The sequence below is a fragment of the Arvicanthis niloticus genome, chromosome 3 (assembly GCF_011762505.2).
Source record: "Arvicanthis niloticus isolate mArvNil1 chromosome 3, mArvNil1.pat.X, whole genome shotgun sequence".
Classification (NCBI taxonomy): domain Eukaryota; kingdom Metazoa; phylum Chordata; class Mammalia; order Rodentia; family Muridae; genus Arvicanthis; species Arvicanthis niloticus.
In genome coordinates, this window is record NC_047660.1 from 74,497,142 (window position 1) to 74,515,299 (window position 18,158).

Here is an 18,158-nt window from a genome sequence, read left to right on the forward strand (position 1 = left end):
CCAAAATACTTCCTGGTTGATACCATGAACTCCATTCCCCATCGTAATGGGCACAGAACATTTGGTGATCCCACTATAAGGGATGCTAACCGGTAGGATTGATCACAGGGTTACAATGATGACAGCTTGATCCCTTCCATTATAAAGTTGCACTTGCTCCCTGGGACCAGCATATCATCTGTGCTGCTTTGATTCCATGAGAAGTACCGGTTCTCTGCCATCCTCACCCAATGACTCTAACAACCACTGGTGATCCCTCTCTCTATAAATCTCATCATGGGATTTTGAGATAATTGTTTTCAGCATCTATACATCTATTAGCAGGCATTCACGTCTCCAGAAGAGCTTTCTGAGAGACACTGTTTTAATTACAAATGTCATCACCAGCATGATCCTTGGGTTTCAAGTGAATGTCTTTCCTTTCCGAGTGAGGTCAGAACACCTGAACTCACTGGCAGCCACTGTAAAAACGCATGCCGCATCTCCCCTGCTCTGGCTTATGAAGTGTGTTGACACCAGGTGGCCCATTGTTTTTCATGCCAAGACAAAAAGGAAATATTTCTAGGGTAAATATAAAAATTAATCTATGTGAGTATATTGAGATAATTGTGTAAAAAGAAGACTGAATGAGTTTTAAAATAAATTATTTCTTCATTATCTAGCACTTTATAATTAACTGTCCTTTTTTTTTTTTTTTTAATTCTAGGAAGCTGCCACTTTTGCTAGAGAGCAAGGCTTTGAGGTGAGTTAACCCACAATTGCACACTAAACAGATCCTAAAGGTTTTTTCTAGCTGATAATGAAGTTCTTTTGGACAGTGATTGATGTGCTATTATACTCTCAGAGCCTCGCTGCAGTTGCCATGGAAACTTGGCAGTCGTCATGGTTTCTTTGTTCTGCCAGCACAGTGTTATGACGCACTCTGCTAGGTCTGCACCCAACATCGCCTACAGATGTTATTTATTGAATTTTGAAAAGCCTCTTGGGAAGCCAAGAGGTTGGGCACAGTTTCAAGCTGCCTCTGCAGATATGGGCCCTGTCAGTTTGTTCAGTTAAAAAGCTACCTCATTAGCTGCATTACATTTCATAAGAATTCAGTGCTGAAGTAGTGGTGGGGCAAGACAGAATAGTGAGCTAGAATGTCACTTAAATAAGTTCAGCCCTATCACACGTAAATTACCGTTATGCAAATTAATTTCCAAAGGTTGTACTTACCAGTTGTTAGGGGCTGATTAATTTCAATCCTGATTATGAGCTTCTTATTTGAGTCTTGTCTCCCTTTCATTTTTTAAAAAATAGCATAGGATAATTTTTTATAAGGAAAATATTGATAATTAGCCTTAATTTTCTAGTCTCAATTCTGTTTACCTAATAGAAGGATGATCTTGTCAAGATTCAAAACTCCATGCGGTCGTTGTTGGCAAAATCAAGATACAGTCAAGACCATGTTTCTGTCTGCAGAATATCCATCTTCTAATTGACTATTAGAAAACACTAACTTCAGTATGAACCCAGGTTAATTGACAGATAATTAGCTGAGTTTATGAATCTTTGATGGCTATGATAGTGAGCCAGAACAATGTCAAATGCTCTGTTTTATACATCAACTTGTAATATTATATGACTAGAGTAACTATTTAAAATTACGTTATTTATTTGGTAGGAGGGCACTTGCCTGCCACGGCATGTGTGTGGAGCTCTGAGGAGAACTTCCTGGAATTAGGTCTATCCTTCCACCATGTGGGTGTGGGTATTGAACTCAGGTCATCTGGTTTGGCAGCAAGAACCCTTATCAGCTGAGCCATCCCACTCATGTAACTTATAAATGTATGTAATTGAGATTTAGGAACTCTGCCCTCATTTGCATACTCAGTAATGTCTACCACATACAGAAACTGTTGATTGAACAATACTGAGTAAGCTTTAAACTCCTTAAAGAAATGTGAATTTGCTATACAGCTATTAATAAAATGCATTAAAAGCAGATTCATCATTAAGAAACAAATAATATACATGTATGGTGACTGTATAAACCAGACATAGTTCCTCTTCATCATAGAGGAAGACAGTGAGCATGCCTCTAAGAATTCTCTCAGTCGTTTGAAACAAAGGAAAATGACATAATCGTTGCCTTCTTAGAAGTTTGCTTTCATTGTTTCAACACATTTGAGTCATTGTAGAAGTAGTGTAGGAAAAGATTTCCAAAGTTGCTTGTCTTTTTATTTAATTTCCCAAACTGACAACTGCTGTATAAGACCAGATGGAGCCATGAGAGTGTTCACAAATACAATGTGGGGCCACCAAGTGCCTCAGTGGATAAAGGTGCCATAACCTCTGACCTCCACACTAGAGCTTTGAGACATGTGTGAACACATACACTAAACTAATATAATTTTTTTAATGTGAGGCTAGGGAGTTAGCACTCATGTATACACACACAGACATCTAAAACAAGGGTTTTGATTGTGAGAATATATGTAAATGCTTTCAGTCATTTTTAAAGTTTTACCCCCAGGCATGGTTGTGTACATCCCTGTAATTCCTATACTCTAGAGACAGAGGCAAGCAGATCTCTCTGAGTTCAAAGCCAGCCAGGGATACATGGTGAGACCCTGTCTCAAATCATAAAGTTTTAACTCTGCTAAGTTTTTATACTAAAATCTAATATTCTCAAATATTGCAAATCCAAATGCTTCATAGATAAGAGGTTTTAGGATATAAATTTGTACCTGTCAGTTAACTGTGTTATCATTTAAACAAAAGTATTTTGAGTTCCATGACTGTTTTTGCAGAAAGGCATATAACATGCATACAGGAAAAATCTCAGTTTTGTAGTGCTCCTGTGGTTTTTGGGGGGAGTTAGTAAGCCTAGTACAGGCAGACCTTATTTCTTCTTGAGTTCTTTGCTCTAAGTATACCTGGTTTACATTCAGTCTTAGCAACAAATTGTATTCTCTATTTCCTGCTAACCAGCACTATATATTAACCTTTCATTAGTTCCTATTTACTGATTTAAAAATTGTTTCCCTTTGTCGTAGTCTGCCATAATGGATTAGAGCGTGTAAGCAATGTGATGATTATCATAATCACCTACCCCATTACCTTCTGACATACAAACAGCTCCACCAGTGATGTTGCCAGTGATGTGTTAGATTCACTAAAGCACACAGTGTCTTGATATGTCCCTCTGTGGATCCCCAAAAGCATTAGAAGTATTGCAGAATATATACAAGCCATGAATAGAGTAGCCTCAAATCAGCATTGTTAATAAAAATACAACCCATGTGTGGAATGCTGTCTGAGAAATCCAGTGATTTTTTTATAATGTTATTAAAGGTTTCTTACTTCATTAGAGAAAAATACGAAAGCATAGGTGTAGAGTGAACTACTCTTGTATAAAGCAAGACTAAATCACTTTATCTTAGCAATTTTCTGACTATGGAAGTGTTCTGATGTTTCCAAGTCTAATGTAACAAACCAGACCAAAAAAAAAAAAATTGTATTTTCTCTTTCCTGCCTTAATATTGGCTCTGAATTTGGGGCACCTTTTAAAAGAAAAAGAAAGAAAAAAAAACAAGTGAAGTGATGGAAAGAACAGAATAGCAAGCATCCTTCCTTCCTACAGCACCCCTTCCCTCCATTATTTTCTGTTATTAATCCCAATCCTTTTCCAAAACCACAGAGTGTTGGCCATCAGTGATCTGACTGGCAGCCTGACACCTCTAAAAGTAACCTGTGTTTATTCATCAGGAAGGCCCTCAGCAGCATTGATTATGATGCCCTGGTGGGCTTCTCTGCAAATTCTAGATAATCTTTTATTGTTTTTTTAAACATCTTTAATCTTTAAAATGAATTGGGCATTTTTTAAGTGAAAAGCAGCAGTTTAGGAGAGCACTGGAGAAGGAGATAAAGGCTGGAGGTAGGCAGAGCAAAAGGCAGGAGAGTGGGTTTCTCTATGTAGGTGATGGAAAATTGCATAGCGCCTGATTTAAATGACAGACCTGCTAAGAATTTAAAAATGACAATTCTTGGTAAAGAGTTTTGTGGGATCTTTTATTATTCTGGAAAAACAGCCCAGACTGCAGTGTGCTGTTAAGTCTTCCTTTTCTTGGGCTGAACTGATTAAAGGTTTACATTGTTACAATCTAAATAAAAACAAGGTACTTAAAAGCAGCCTTCATTATAAAGCCTTTTTAAAACTGTTATAAACTGATATGAATTAAATAAAATGAAGAAAATACCTCCAAAACCTAAATTTAGTTATCCTCCATATTTTCATTGTGTCTGAAACAGAAATCTGTGCCAATTTTTTTTAAAGGAATTCAAACCATTGAGTCATTTATTCTGCATGACTCCAAGCAAAGATTGTTCTTCTCTTGTAGGTGTCTAAGGCATAATGCTCTCTCCACATGGAGAACAAAGTGATCTTATTCCCCTTCTCTTCTTCCTCTGCCTCTGACTACCCAGAACATCCAAGCACCACAGCCTTTCTCTGACCAGGGAGATTCAATCACCTTGTAACACTGAATGACAAATTACAGAATTGCACGGTCCAATGATCACACTTGGCTGCTCAAGTTAAGATTATTTAACATTACATCAAATTTAAAATTCAAGGCCAAGTGTACCTGCAGCTCTGTAGTACCAACTACCCTGAATGCTAAGGCACGAGGATGGCTGGAGCCCATGGGTTTGAGACCAGTCTAAAACACGGTGAAACTATCTTTAAAAACAAAACAAAATGCACTTACCCTGTCTCTCCTGTACACACTTCTCATATCCCACAGCCTGTGGGCATGATGGCTATTTTATTAGTGCAGACAGCATCATCTCAAAAGGTTCCATTGATCAGCAGTATAGAGAATCTACACAGCATAATCAGGAAGCAATGGTTCCCTGGGATCTCTCTCAAGTGACACTTAAGTTCTTGGGCACAAGTTTTAGGATTGCAGAGAACTGTCACAGTCTCTGAAAATAAGACCTAAGTCAGGTCCTGCTGGAGAAAGGGGTACACTGGTGCTTTCCAGGGTGTCTGGGTCCCAAAGGAGCACAATTTTTTAAATGGACTAGGAGACACAGATCAGATAGTTTTCTAATACTGTTCCCAGAACCCAGAAAAAAAGATAGAAGGAAAGAACCAATTCTGCGAAGCCACTGCACATGTGTTATGGAAGACATGTGTCCCCAACCCCCACAGTATTAATTTTTTAAAGAATGAGAAGAAAGTTAAAATCTGACAAATAGAACTATCTAACAATGACAGAAGAAGAAAAAAAAAGCCAGTTGAGCAGTCAGCCAAGAAGACACACTTGGAACAGGAAACAAGGCCTCCAAACAAGAAAGAACACAGTGGTAACACAATGTACTTACTGTATATTCCACAAGGCCAGCATCTCTGGGTTGAGTCAAGTGAGGAAGGTAGCTTGAGACTTGACTGGAGATCAGCAGGTCACAGAAGATGGTATAGCTGAGTGAGCAGTGCATGGGAATGCTGGGACAGACAGGGACAGTGTTCAAACATTTGTATCACCTGCTTGGTGAAAATGAAATGAAAACAAGAGAGTGGAAGGAAGAAAATGTGTTCTTTTTAAAAAGAAACTGTTGACTTATTTATTGAGTGGCATGTACCACAGTGCAGGTATGAAGGTTGGAGGGCATGTGGAAATCAGTCCTCTCCTTTCACTGTTTAGGTCCCAGGGATCAAACCCTGGTCATCGCACTTGACACTGAGTCTTTACCCACCAAAACATTTTGCTGATGGAAGAAAATATAGTCTTTAAAATAAAAGAAGATGATACTATACTAAACCAGAGTTGATAAAAGCACAACTGTACGTGTTATAAAATGCTACTGTTTAAAAGTCTTTCCAGTGTGTCACCAGTACATTTAATACTTCCAGAAACCTTGAGAGAAAGATAGTCAGGTCAACAGATGAAACCCAGGCTATATGACCTGTTGCAGACTGCACAGCTCACGGATATTGCCAGGATAAGCAGAGTTCAACTCTCCAAGTCTGGTCCCCTTCCTTACAGACGTCATGTTTTCCTCCACCACATTCTAGCATACTTGAAGAGGAAGTTGGGCTTCAGGATGGGCTTGACGAATGTCAAGTATCTAAACACCTAAACATTGGAATTTATGATATAAACACAACTAGGAAAAAGCACCTTTAAATAAAGATATAAAGATCAGGACTAACTTGTGAATGTGCAGAAAAGATGACTGGGGAAGGGCAGTCTATACTTTTGTGATAATAACAAAAGGCACATCACAGAGTTCATAGAGCAGCAGACTCTGGAACACGTCTCAGTGTTCGGTTCCAGAGAACACTGAGAATCCTAAGGGCAGACTTGGGGTTGGCAATCTTGGCTGCACTGCTTCTGTTTATAACCTTAACCTTAAGTCTTCGAGTCAGTCTCTTCATCTGCAGGATGAGATGTACTAAGAGACCTACTGCCTAGGGTAGGAAAGGCCCAGTGAATATTTTCGAGTAAGTTAGAGGAAATTGTAGTGTCTACTCTATAGAGAAATTAACATTAGGGACCCCTTTAAGCCCTGTAATGGTTTATAGCTCAACTCTGAAAGTTCATCTCTTGCCCCTACCCCCTGGGAATCTTTTTCCTCCTTATTAGATATATAGTTGACTTTTAAGTACTCAGTAACTTTTAGGCCCTTTCTAGGGATTAGAGGAACATCTTACAGAATTGAAAGTTTTAGGGAGAATTAAAATGAGAATCTTTAAGAGGTACAAAATTAGGACTGTATTAGCAGACAGTAAGAGCTTACATTAAGCTCTTTCAACTGACCTGCTTTCATCTCCACAACTTCTCCTTCTTTGGTTTTGTTTATTTTCATTTTATGTGTGTGACAAGTTGCCCCTGTGTATCTATGTGCACCACATGTGTGCTACCACTGGCAGAGGCCGGATCCCCCTAGAACTGGAGGTACAGGCAGTTGTGAGCAGCCCCATGCTGCCGCTAGGAATCAAACCTGAGTCCTCTGCAAGACCAGCAAGTGGTCTTCACCCCTGAGTCACCTCTCCAACCCTGCCTTCTTTCTTTTTTGAAACAAGATCTCATTCCCCATAGCCCAGGCTAGGCTTAAATTCACTATGGATCCCCGTGACCTAAAACTCCTGTTGATCCTCATTGCTCACCCTCCTATATCCTGAGATTATAGGAGTGGCCATGGAACAGGAATTTTTCTTTTTAAGATAAGGTCTCCCTATGTGGCCCTGATTGTCCTCAAACTCAGGATTCTTCTGCATTGCTTTTCTCTAATGCTAGTTTTACAGACATGTATGCCATGCCTAGCTTCACCTTTTTACAGTAAAAATAACTTTAGTTTTCGAAAATTACATAAACACTTACATTTCACCTACCTTTCCCTACTGTTAACATCTTAAATAACAGAAGTTTAATACCAAAATCAGAAAATTAACATACATCCTATGCAAACTGTAAACAAGGTATATTCCATTCTCACTAGTGATTCTGCTTGTTCCATTTTCTGTGGGGGTATTCACACATGCATATGGAGGTCAGAGTCATTTCTTTCCTTCCACCCATGTATGTTCTGAGGATAGAACTCGTTAGTTTGGCATCAAGTGCCCTTACCCACTGAACACTCTCTCCTGCAGTTTTCCTTTTTCTGTTGGAGAGTCTAACATAGAATCTCCCATATGACATTTGTGTCATGAGTTGTTAGCAGCTTCCAGTCCTTGGCAGTTTTTTGGTCTTTCCTCATTGTCTGTGACCTTGAGGAAGTCATAGTTATTCATTTTGTAAAATGGCTCTCTTTATTTGAGTATGTCTGGTGTTTTCTTATGAGTGGATTGAAGTTGTACATTTTGAACAGAAAAACCACAGAGTGATGTGCCCTTCTGAAAGCATCATATCAGGGAGGTTAAATGATGTCACAAAGTCTTATTGCTGGTGATGTTAACCTTAATCACTGGGCTAAGGTGTTATAGATTAGTTTATTCTCTGTAGCTTACTCCTTTCTATTGGAGTGGATAAATAGTTTGGAGGAGATTGGGACTATATAAATATGCTCTTTTGTTCAGAAAATTTAATATAAGTTGCTTATTGAAGTAATATTTATCAATTTTCTTCACTTTACAATTACTTCTTTTTCCTTTTACAGTAACTATCTTAGGGAGATTTGGTCTCAGAAATTGAAATGAAGGACTTTGCACATGCCAAACATGCACTCCACCACCGAGTTACACCCCAGCCCCATGATCTGCACTCCACCACTGAGTTACACCGCAGCCCCAAGGTCTTTTAGCTGAGAATTTTCTTAATTTTATCAGTAAATGGAGCCTCGGGGACGTTTACTAACATATTCAAGGTCATACCAGTGAGTCTAGGTTTACAGTGTGGTAAAGCTCTTCCGTGTGAGGGAGAAAGACGGAAGGAGATGAAGAGGGAGATACTGTGGACTTAGAAATCTATAGTGTGAAGATAAAAATTGAGGTTTTGTGAAAGGATTTACACTACATGAAGTCATCTCTTGTAAGCAGTTGATCCTAAATACACAGTGAGATCTGGGATTAGGTGTGTACTCACAGGGGTCCCAGAGCGAGCAATGAAAAGATTTCACTTAAACTGTGTCTTTGGATGCAACAAGAAAAGGTGTTGGGTGCATTTAGAACAGTTTCTGGTTTGTATATGAAAAGTTTATATCAGTCTTAAATGACCACTTTTATGACATTAAATTTGAGACAAGTTTCTTTTATTAAATTACAAAACTCTGACAGTAAGCTGTGACTTTCCAAAGAGTTAGCAAAAAGAAATCATGGAATCTTACCATTAACTTATTCTTTACACCATTTTAAAACTTCACTTTTTTTTTTTTTTTTTTTACTTGTGTCCAGTGGCATGTACCTGGAGTCTCAGGTTCTCCGAAGGCTGAAACAAGATGACGAATTGAGACCTGCTTAATCAGCATTGCAAGAATTGCAATTCATAAACTGAAAACTGAGGCAAGGCGAGTCAGTAGGCATTCCTGCCAGGCCTGACAGCCTAAGCTTGATGCCCAGAATCCACACGGTAGAACTGAACCAATTCCTTCAAGTTGTCCTCTGACCCCCACATGCATGCCACAGGACATACCTCCACACGTGCACACAAATAAAAATATTATTTTATTTTTTATGTATATGGGTGTTCTACCTGCATGTATGCCTGCCTGACAGAAGAGGGCATCAGATCCCATTACAGATGGTTGTGAGCCAACATGTGGTTGCTAGGAACTGAACTCAGGACCTCTGGAAGAGCAACCAGTGCTCTTAACTTCTGAGCCATCTCTCCAGCCCCCACACACAAATAAAACTTTAAAATATTTTTTAAAAAAGCACATATACTACATAAAACTATGCTCTCAAGATAGTAGAGTAAACCTCTGCCTTTTATTAACTATGAGCCATATGTAATCATACAAATCTTTTAGTAGTAAAATATATTCGTACTAAAGTTGTTTCTAATAGCCTAGCTCCAATTTTTAATGAATTATTAACTTATGTATTCATTCATATTTTCTTATCAAAGATCACACTTGTTCTCCTTTAAGATGAGCACAGAAAAGTGAGCTAGTCCAGGCTAGTTTCACACTCACCATCCTCCTGCCTTCACTTCTAACCCACGTGCTAAGATCATAGGCATGTGCCAGTATGCCTGACTGTCCATACTTCCTGAAATATCAAAGTTTTTGTGTTCTCTGTAATGGTTGTACACTATTATGACTCCTGCTTTGCTGACCTAAATTTTTCCCTTTGTAAAGGTTTTCTCCCTGTATTTCCCTCATTTAGAGAGTTGAACATTTCTCTAGTCTATGTCTCTTTCTCTATAAACATGTGAAACTTTGCACAGTGATAAAGTGAACTGCTAAAAAAGCCCAGTCTGCGGAGAGCATTAGAAGTGCTTGGAACAAAGTCCTGAGTTTTCTCTAAAACACTAGAGAAGATGTTCAGGGATCTAGCGCAGTCAGTAGAGAGCACACTTAGAATGTGTGAGGCCCTGGGTTCCATTCCAGAGCTACATATACTGGGCAGAGTAGTACATGCATCACAGCTGTCACCTGTAAACCCAGTGCTTGAGAAGTGGGGATGGGAGAGTAGGAGTTCAGAACCCACTATAGCTATAGAGAGAGTTTGAGGACACCCTAGGTATGTGAGACCTTGTCTCAAAAATACATAATTATTAATGAAATTGTTGAAAACATGACTTTTAAAACTAGTGCCTCTTTTTTAATTTCTTCTTTGTCTTTCTTTCCTCCTCCCCCATTTACCCCTCTGTCATAGTCCAAGCTGGCCTTGAACTTGCTGTTCTCCTGCCTCAACCTCCAGAGTACTAGAATTGCAGGTGTGGGGCTCTACACATAGCCCTATAATTTGTCTTTCAAGTTAAAATATTCATCATATAAAGCAGTGGTTTTCAACCTTCCTAATGCTATGACTTTTTACTGTAACTACCATGTTGTGGTGACCCCCCCAACCATAAAATCATTTTATTGCCACTTCATAACTGTGATTTTGCTAGTTAAGAATTGTGTTATAATTATCTGATATGTAGGACATCTAATCTGTGACCCCTGTGAAAGAGCCATTTGACTCCCCCTGAGGGGATGGCAACCCATAGGTCAAGAAACACTGATCTAAAACTTCATAGTCTGTATGATATGGAAAACAGGATGGAGCTGAGCATGGTGGCACACACCTTTAATCCCAGCACTTTGGAGGCAGAGTCAGGTGGATCCCTTGTGAGTTGAAGAACAGCCAGGGCTACATGGAGGGACCCTGTCTGTCTTTGAGAGACAGGGATGGGGAGAAGGAGACAGGGGGAGAGAGAGAGAATATCAAGAAAATAGTATCAAGGTTTTGAGAAATAACTTTTAATTTTTAAAAACTATTTCTTTTTTTTTTTTCTTGTTCCTTTGGTTGGTTGGTTGGTTGGTTGGTTGGTTGGTTGGTTGGTTGGTTGGTTCGTTGGTTCGTTGGTTCGTTGGTTCGTTGGTTCGTTGGTTCGTTGGTTCGTTGGTTCGTTGGTTCGTTGGTCGGTCTGGTCTGATTGGTTTCTGTTATCCAGGCCAACCAATTTATAATCAGAAATCTGATTATAAATGTTGACAGTGATACAGAGGCAAAAAAAAACATTAGTCACTGCCAGAGGGGGTGCAAATTAGCCCATCAATTATGCATATCAATTTGGAGGTTTCTCAAAAAATAAAAAATTAGAATAGAGCTACCATATAACATGGCTATTTTACTTCTGCTATGTACTCAGAGAACTCCATACCTTACCATAGAGATATTTCCACCTCCATATTGATTGCTGCTTGAACTGCAAGGAAATGCAACAGGTCTCATGCCTATCACCAGATTGATGGATAATGAAAATCTGGTATATATTTAAAGTATTTTTCAGCTCTAAATGAAAATAAAGTCATAAACTTTGCAGGAAAAAAATGGATAGACTCGGAGGGTATAATATTAAATGTCACCCAATCTAGAAAGAAAAACATGAATATCTTAATGTTAAGTGCATATACATGTAAACAAATGTATATGTGATTATAGTAGAGCCTTTAGAAGAATGAACACAAAAGAGCTGTATTAGGTGATGGAAGATGATGAAGTCCAGATTACTGATACTACATCATGAATGTTAGGCTCATTTTTTAATTTTTTTTCCCTTTAACTGTCATGTTTTTTTTAATGCCCTTTCCTATGAGAAATTAAGTCTTTACAGAATAAAGTAAGGTTATCATTTCTTTTTCTCTGCCAGATTTTTGAAAAATTGGCATTGTCTTCATTTTATTATTTCCAAGCCAGTATAATCATATTCTGTAAACATCTAAAATAATAATTAAAACATTTTAAAAAAAAAGAAAAGCTCTTTTTATTTGGATAGAAGGGCACACAGTTGTAGTTCAGCCTGTGGAGGCAGATACAGGAGAATCACAAACTCCAGGCCAGCCTAGACTACACAGGAAGATTCCATCTCAACAACAGATGAGGAATTCTTCTTTAAAACTCTATTTTAATTTGAAATTTGACTCGATACTTATTTTCTGATGGTAAGGACTTTTTTCTGGTAGTGGGGGCTAGTGCTGGGGCTTTGTACTGGCCAGGCAGTCACTCTACCAGTGGACATGGTCTCCACCCAAAAACGCTCTGCTGAGCTACTGGCCAGGCAGTCACTCTGCCGATGGACACAGTCTCCACCCAAAAACGCTCTGCTGAGCAGCAGGAGGTTTAAGGTAATTTGGATTTGTTTTTGTACTGGGAACTGAACCTGGGTCTTTTCATAAGACAGGCAAAATGTTTTCATGTATATCCTGATTATGTGCTGTTTTAGTCGTTACCTTTCAGAGATAATATGTTAACACGTTTGTAGATTAAATTATAAAGTGCCTGAGGTTTGCTTTGAAATAAAATGAATAGCAGGTATCGAAGGTGAAGATGAAATAAGACCCTGTCATAAATGTCAAGTTTGGGCAGACTAATCCCCAGAAGCTCTTGGGGATAAATAAATAAAGCTGTTCTCTTTATTTTGTATGGTTAAAAATCTCTTTTCAAATGTGCCATAGTAAATACTAAGGTCCTATCAGAAGCTGAATTGTTAGCAAACTAATAAAATTTTCCCTTACCCTACTGATCATAAATTTTTCCCTCTTATTAATAGACTAAAGACATTAAAGAAATAGCCAAAAAGGCTCAGGCTCTTCCAAAGGTGAACTCGAAGAGGCAGAGGACCGTGATCTTCACACAAGGGAGAGATGACACCATCGTGGCTGCAGGTACTGTGCGAGCTGTGTGATAAATCCAGTGTTAGAGAGATGAATTGCAACAAAGTTGTATGTCCCTTCTACAGTGAGCTTTCCTCAGTCATGTGCCTTCTACAGTGTGACTTCCATATTCCTCCCCTCTACCCCTGCGGACATGATTTTCCTTTCAAGGTTATAATTTATGAATAGTCAATTGATGAAACTTGTTTCCTTTTGCAATTTGGGAGAATTTTCTCAGTCCAGAAATCTCTTTCTTTTCAAAAACAATAACTTTTGCATATAAACACTTCCATTAGTATAAAATACATTTATTCGATTATGAATAAGTCAAATCCAGAACTGTTTCTTCTGAATCTTTTCTGTCACTGTTGATTTGTTTTTGCAATACTGGGAATTTTATTTTTGACCGTCTGTGTATTCCTGGCTATCCTGGAACTCACCTGCCTCTGACTCATGGCCAACCCAATACTAGAAATCTTATTTAGGGCTTTTGCATGCTAAACAAGTGCTCTATCATTGGGCTCTATCCCTGGCCCATGTTTTATACTTTATTTTATATAACAGTATATTTTAAGAGAATGTCCCACTGAATACCCTATACTAGCCTTGAATTCCTTGTGTAACCCAGACTGACCTTGACCAATCTTGAATTTGTGATCCCCCTGCCTCAGCTTCCCAAAGAGATTGGTTGCTCGTTACAACCTTGGATTTTCTTTCAAGAAGACAAATCACATGTATGTTTCTATACCATCCATAGCAATTCAATAGAAATTTCATCTAGCAATCAAATATATTATGTTAATTAATATTTTCAATATGAGGCTACTTTATATTTTAGCTATTCAGTAGCTAAAATATAAGCTAAATATAAGTCTGTTAATTCTTTCTGAATGGTTCATCTTTAATCCAATCAGTTAGTTAATGATTTTTATAAATGTTAATATAATTAAGCCAATGTATTTGTTCAGCTGAACACTGAATATAACATAATATTTAAGGATCTGCACAATAAAATCAATTTATATAAAGTATTGAATATAGTCTAAATATTTTTTTTAAATTTTTGATATAGGTTCTCATTCTGTAGACCAGGCTCACCTTGTAATCTCTGTGTACCCAGGCTGGCCTCAAAACTTAGAGCAATTCTCTTGGCTCAGCCTTCCAAGTGCTGACTGGGATAACAAGTGTCCACCACCACGCCTACTGAAGTAACTTTTTTAACAAAATGGGTTGCAGAGAGACACAAGAAATAATTTACTCAAATTCCTTGTTTGTAGACTTACCAAAAGACAAAAATCAAAATTTGATTCAAACGGAGTCAGTGAATAGCAGAGTTAAATGAAATCCATGAACTGAAACTTGTCAGGAGTTGATTGTCAAGGTTGAGTATTGGATACAAGGGGAATTATGGTGCTGTTATACCTACTTATGTATATATACTTGAAAGCTGTTGAAAAACTAAAACAAATTTTCAAACACATTCTAGCTACATTAAATGACTTTCCCCAAAAAACAAATAGCCTTGCTAAGCCTTGAATTCTAACAGGGATATAAGGGGCAGTCCAGTTAAGGAGGCTCATATGAGCAGAGGCACCAGGTTCTGTACAGTCCTTCACTGATGTGGCAGGAAAGGGCATGCTGTTAATTTTTGTAGAGAAAACAAATAACCAAGGAAAGGGTATCTGTACATGACACAGACAAGATCACTATCTTGTTAGTGTGTGGACCAGTTCTGACTCAAATCATGTAGGCTTCTTATAGAAAATGTAATCCTACCTCCAGGTTCATAAGACGCTACTGGGATGCTCTTTGTGGAGATGTACGTTTTAAGTCTCTCTATATCCTGGATCATGTCTCATATAAGCCTCTTCCTCATTCTCAATTTGCATAATTTTCACCAGACTGATATTTGGTCTCCCTATCTTATAACTGGATTTTTTTTGTGAACTTACTGTATGCTTATTAAATTTATTAAACTACTCTTAAGAATGCTTCTAATCAGAAATTTATTTGATGCAAGACATAGCTAATCTTGCTGTTCCTACCATATGAAAATGAACTTAGAGGATGCAGTATATTGCAATGCATGATAAATACAAGATGGATAGAGAATCTGTTCAGTGGTGTCAGCTACAAAAGCAAACATGATAAATGTTAATGCAGTTTTGAGCCCTGGGATAAGCTATTCAGTGCACAAGCGTAGCTGAATCTCTTTGCTGTGTTGTTATTCATGGCAGCCAAATAAATGTCAATAATAAAAGAGAATTAAAGATTTTCATTTCCCAGAGGCAGTCCTCTAATACAGCTTGATCTTTCATTTCATTTGTAATTCTTTCTCATGTCAGGATGCAATCATTCGCCAGGCTCTGGGTGTCATGTTAAGTCATTTAATAATGATTAAGAACATAAAAATGCTTGGCCTGTGGGGCAATTCACAGAAGAGATGCCAATTTGTTATTGTTTTCCCTCCTTTTCTACTGAATATGGATCAGCCTTTTCCCACCTCCTAGCATTAAAATACTAATGGAAGATAGGGAGGGAAAGTGTCCCTTAATTTACCATAAGTGACATTCCAAAATGGTACAAGGCAGTGTTAACACACTTATTAAAGCACTAATTAGGACTCATTGTGCCTTAAACCTCACACTGTGGAGTATTTTCATATGATCACACTGTTAAGGCATTTAGTAATAATGTTAACAAAAATCAATTCCCTTGCCATTGTTTTCTAGAGACCCATCTCCTTTTGACATATGATCTTTATAAACCATTTTTTCCTCATAGAGGCTCATAACTGAAAGGCTGGTGCTGTCATATGCAAATAAATCATCTAGTGAATTTTGAAAAACTGTAGAGCTCCCCTTTTAAAGTATTGTCCAGGCTCTGACAATCCCACTGACAAGCAACATTAGGCCGGGCATCCTCGGCAAGTGTGCGAGGATGTCAGTGGACGGATCTGGAGGAGAGCTGTGTATTTCTAAGAAGTTTTCCCTCAGGTGATAGAGCTGTTCTGCCTGTTCTTATCTCTTACTTTGAGAATCATTCAATTAAGTAGTTTGACTCAAGGGCCACGTTTTATGAGTCTGTGGAATGATGGAAGCAGAATAGCCAAACATCCTCAACAAGTCGACCGTAATAGATGCTTCTTTCTCTTTGTTCCAAACAAAAATACCAAGGACTAGGGGCTAAAGAAATGGCTCAGTGCTTAAGAGTATGTGCTGCTCTTCCGGAGGGCCCTAGTCCAATTCCTAGCATCCGTGTTTTGGATAGTCACCTGAAACTCCAGCTCCAAGGAACCCAATGTTCTTAAACCTCTGATCATCTCTCCAGCCCCACTGGTGAAAATTGGTGGTGAAGGTAAGGTAGGGGCATAGTAATGCATGCCTGCCATGGCATAAGTGTAGAAATAGGAGGACAGCTTACAGGAGTTGGATCATTCCTTCCACCATTTAGGTCCCTGGGATTGAACTCAGGTCAACAGGTTTGGTAACAAATGCCTTTACCCTCTAAGCCACCTTGCTAGACCCTCCCCCTTCATCTGGTGAGATTTTAATAAATAGTCCTTACCTTGTGAACAAGTGAGTTGTTCCTGAAGAGGTTTGTTATTAACCAAGAAGTCAAAAGTATTTTGGAACCAGGAATGGTAGCTCATGCCTATAATGCTAGCATTCAGGCTGCTGAGGCAAGAACTCCTCTCATTCACATCAGTCTGGGCTGCAGGGTGTTTTAAGGTCAGCCTGTGCTACAAAGTGAGACCCTGTCTTTTAAAAAGCAAAATAAAGCAAAAGTAATTTAGAATATCATGTGGGATACTTAGAATGTCCTGACAAAATTATATGTTTGTGCATGGTTTATATAGTTTATTGATCTCAGTCCTGAAAAAAATACAACTTCCCCCAGCTGCCATGTTTCTATCAAACAGGACCCTGCTGCAATGTGAAAGAGCCCATACTGAGCAAGTAGTGTTGATTTCTACAAGGATGTGTTAAGGCAGATTAGTGCAGTACAAACTACATATATTAAAACTTACACATACTTTCCTTTAAAATGTAATGAATACCACAAAGTGTATTGAACTCTAATATGCAGACTTGGTACAACATTTTATTATTAACTCACATTAATGTAACTGCAACCACATAAAGAAACACAGCCCCATGACTGTAACAGGAGGATTGTGAGTTAGTTTGATGATAGGATCACTTGGGGTGGGGGTGAGGAGAAAGGCACAGTACTATTGCCCTTCAGAAATCCCTCTCATGCCCCCCATCAAGTCTGCCCCACTACTAGAAACCATTGTCTTACCTTCTCTTGGTAGGTGTTAGTTCCGGTTTTGAAATGTAATCACTAGTATGCAGAATTTTGTCTGACTCTGCTTCTATCCTTATTTGCGCACTTCCTGGTTTTTTTTTTTTTTTTTTAAACAATAAAGACTACCCCCCAGGAATGAGATGCATTTTCTCTGTTGCTTCCTGGATGTTTTCCAAGGAACTCAGTTTGCCTTCACCAGATAAGGGTATTCAGAAACCCGAATCTGAACTCCCTGAGCCTCTAGGCCTTTGGAGCAGAGCATGGCAACAGATGATGCGTTGTAATAAGCTGTGCATGTGTGTGAGGCTCGTTCCAGCCTTTGCCCTTTCCTTATTTATAACTTTCCCTCTCGCCTTAGATTCTAAAATGCATTGCTTGCTTATCCCATCATGAAGTTGTTTTGGATTATTTACTGATACCCTTGTGAGCACCTGTTGTACTTACAGTAGGTGTCTGTCATCTGGAGCCACTTGAGCTGCTTCTTCCACATTCACAAGGTTACAGTATACATTTGTAATACAGGTACTGTCTTTGGCTGGTATGTATATTCTATCTTGGTTTTCTTTTGTATCCTGATTAATTTTTTCAATAAATAAAATTCATCCTTTGTAATGTGTAATTCTACAGGTAGTAAAGATTTTCATCTTTCAGTCCCACATTTCCAAAGGATTTTACCAGCCTCTACTCTCACCAGTATATGGCAGTCTTAATGGTTACAGTGCTCTGCTACCATTTGTCTTTTGAATCTTAGCCATTCTAGTGAGGGCATAATGGTATCTCAATATGATTTGGCTGGAATTTTCCTGGTATATAGTAAGTGTGCCTGTTTGCAACTAGGTAACTTGTAGGATATTTCTTTTGAAGTCTGCCTTCCAAACTGGGTTGTCTTTTCAATTTGTAATTCTTTATTTGTAGCTTGCATTTGCTATCATTTATGTGAGATAAGACCTTATTATGTAGCCCAGGCTGGCCTCAAACTTGTAATCCTCCTGCTTCACCCACAACCAAGTACTAAGAGTATAGTCATTAATGCTTCCTTATTTGGATATGTTGGCCCT

The 18,158-nt window shown here is 38.5% G+C and overlaps 1 protein-coding gene across 2 annotated transcripts in view; it reads left to right on the forward strand.

Annotated features, from left to right (window-relative positions):
* The window catches only part of Adk (adenosine kinase), a 391,595-nt gene that overhangs the window by 318,827 nt on the left and 54,610 nt on the right, over positions 1-18,158 (forward strand). For both annotated transcript variants that reach the window (XM_034497484.2, XM_034497485.2), the window contains exons 8-9: positions 707-742; positions 12,687-12,801. In XM_034497484.2, the coding sequence (XP_034353375.1) occupies positions 707-742; positions 12,687-12,801 (151 nt within the window). The remainder of the gene's footprint in view (positions 1-706; positions 743-12,686; positions 12,802-18,158) is intronic.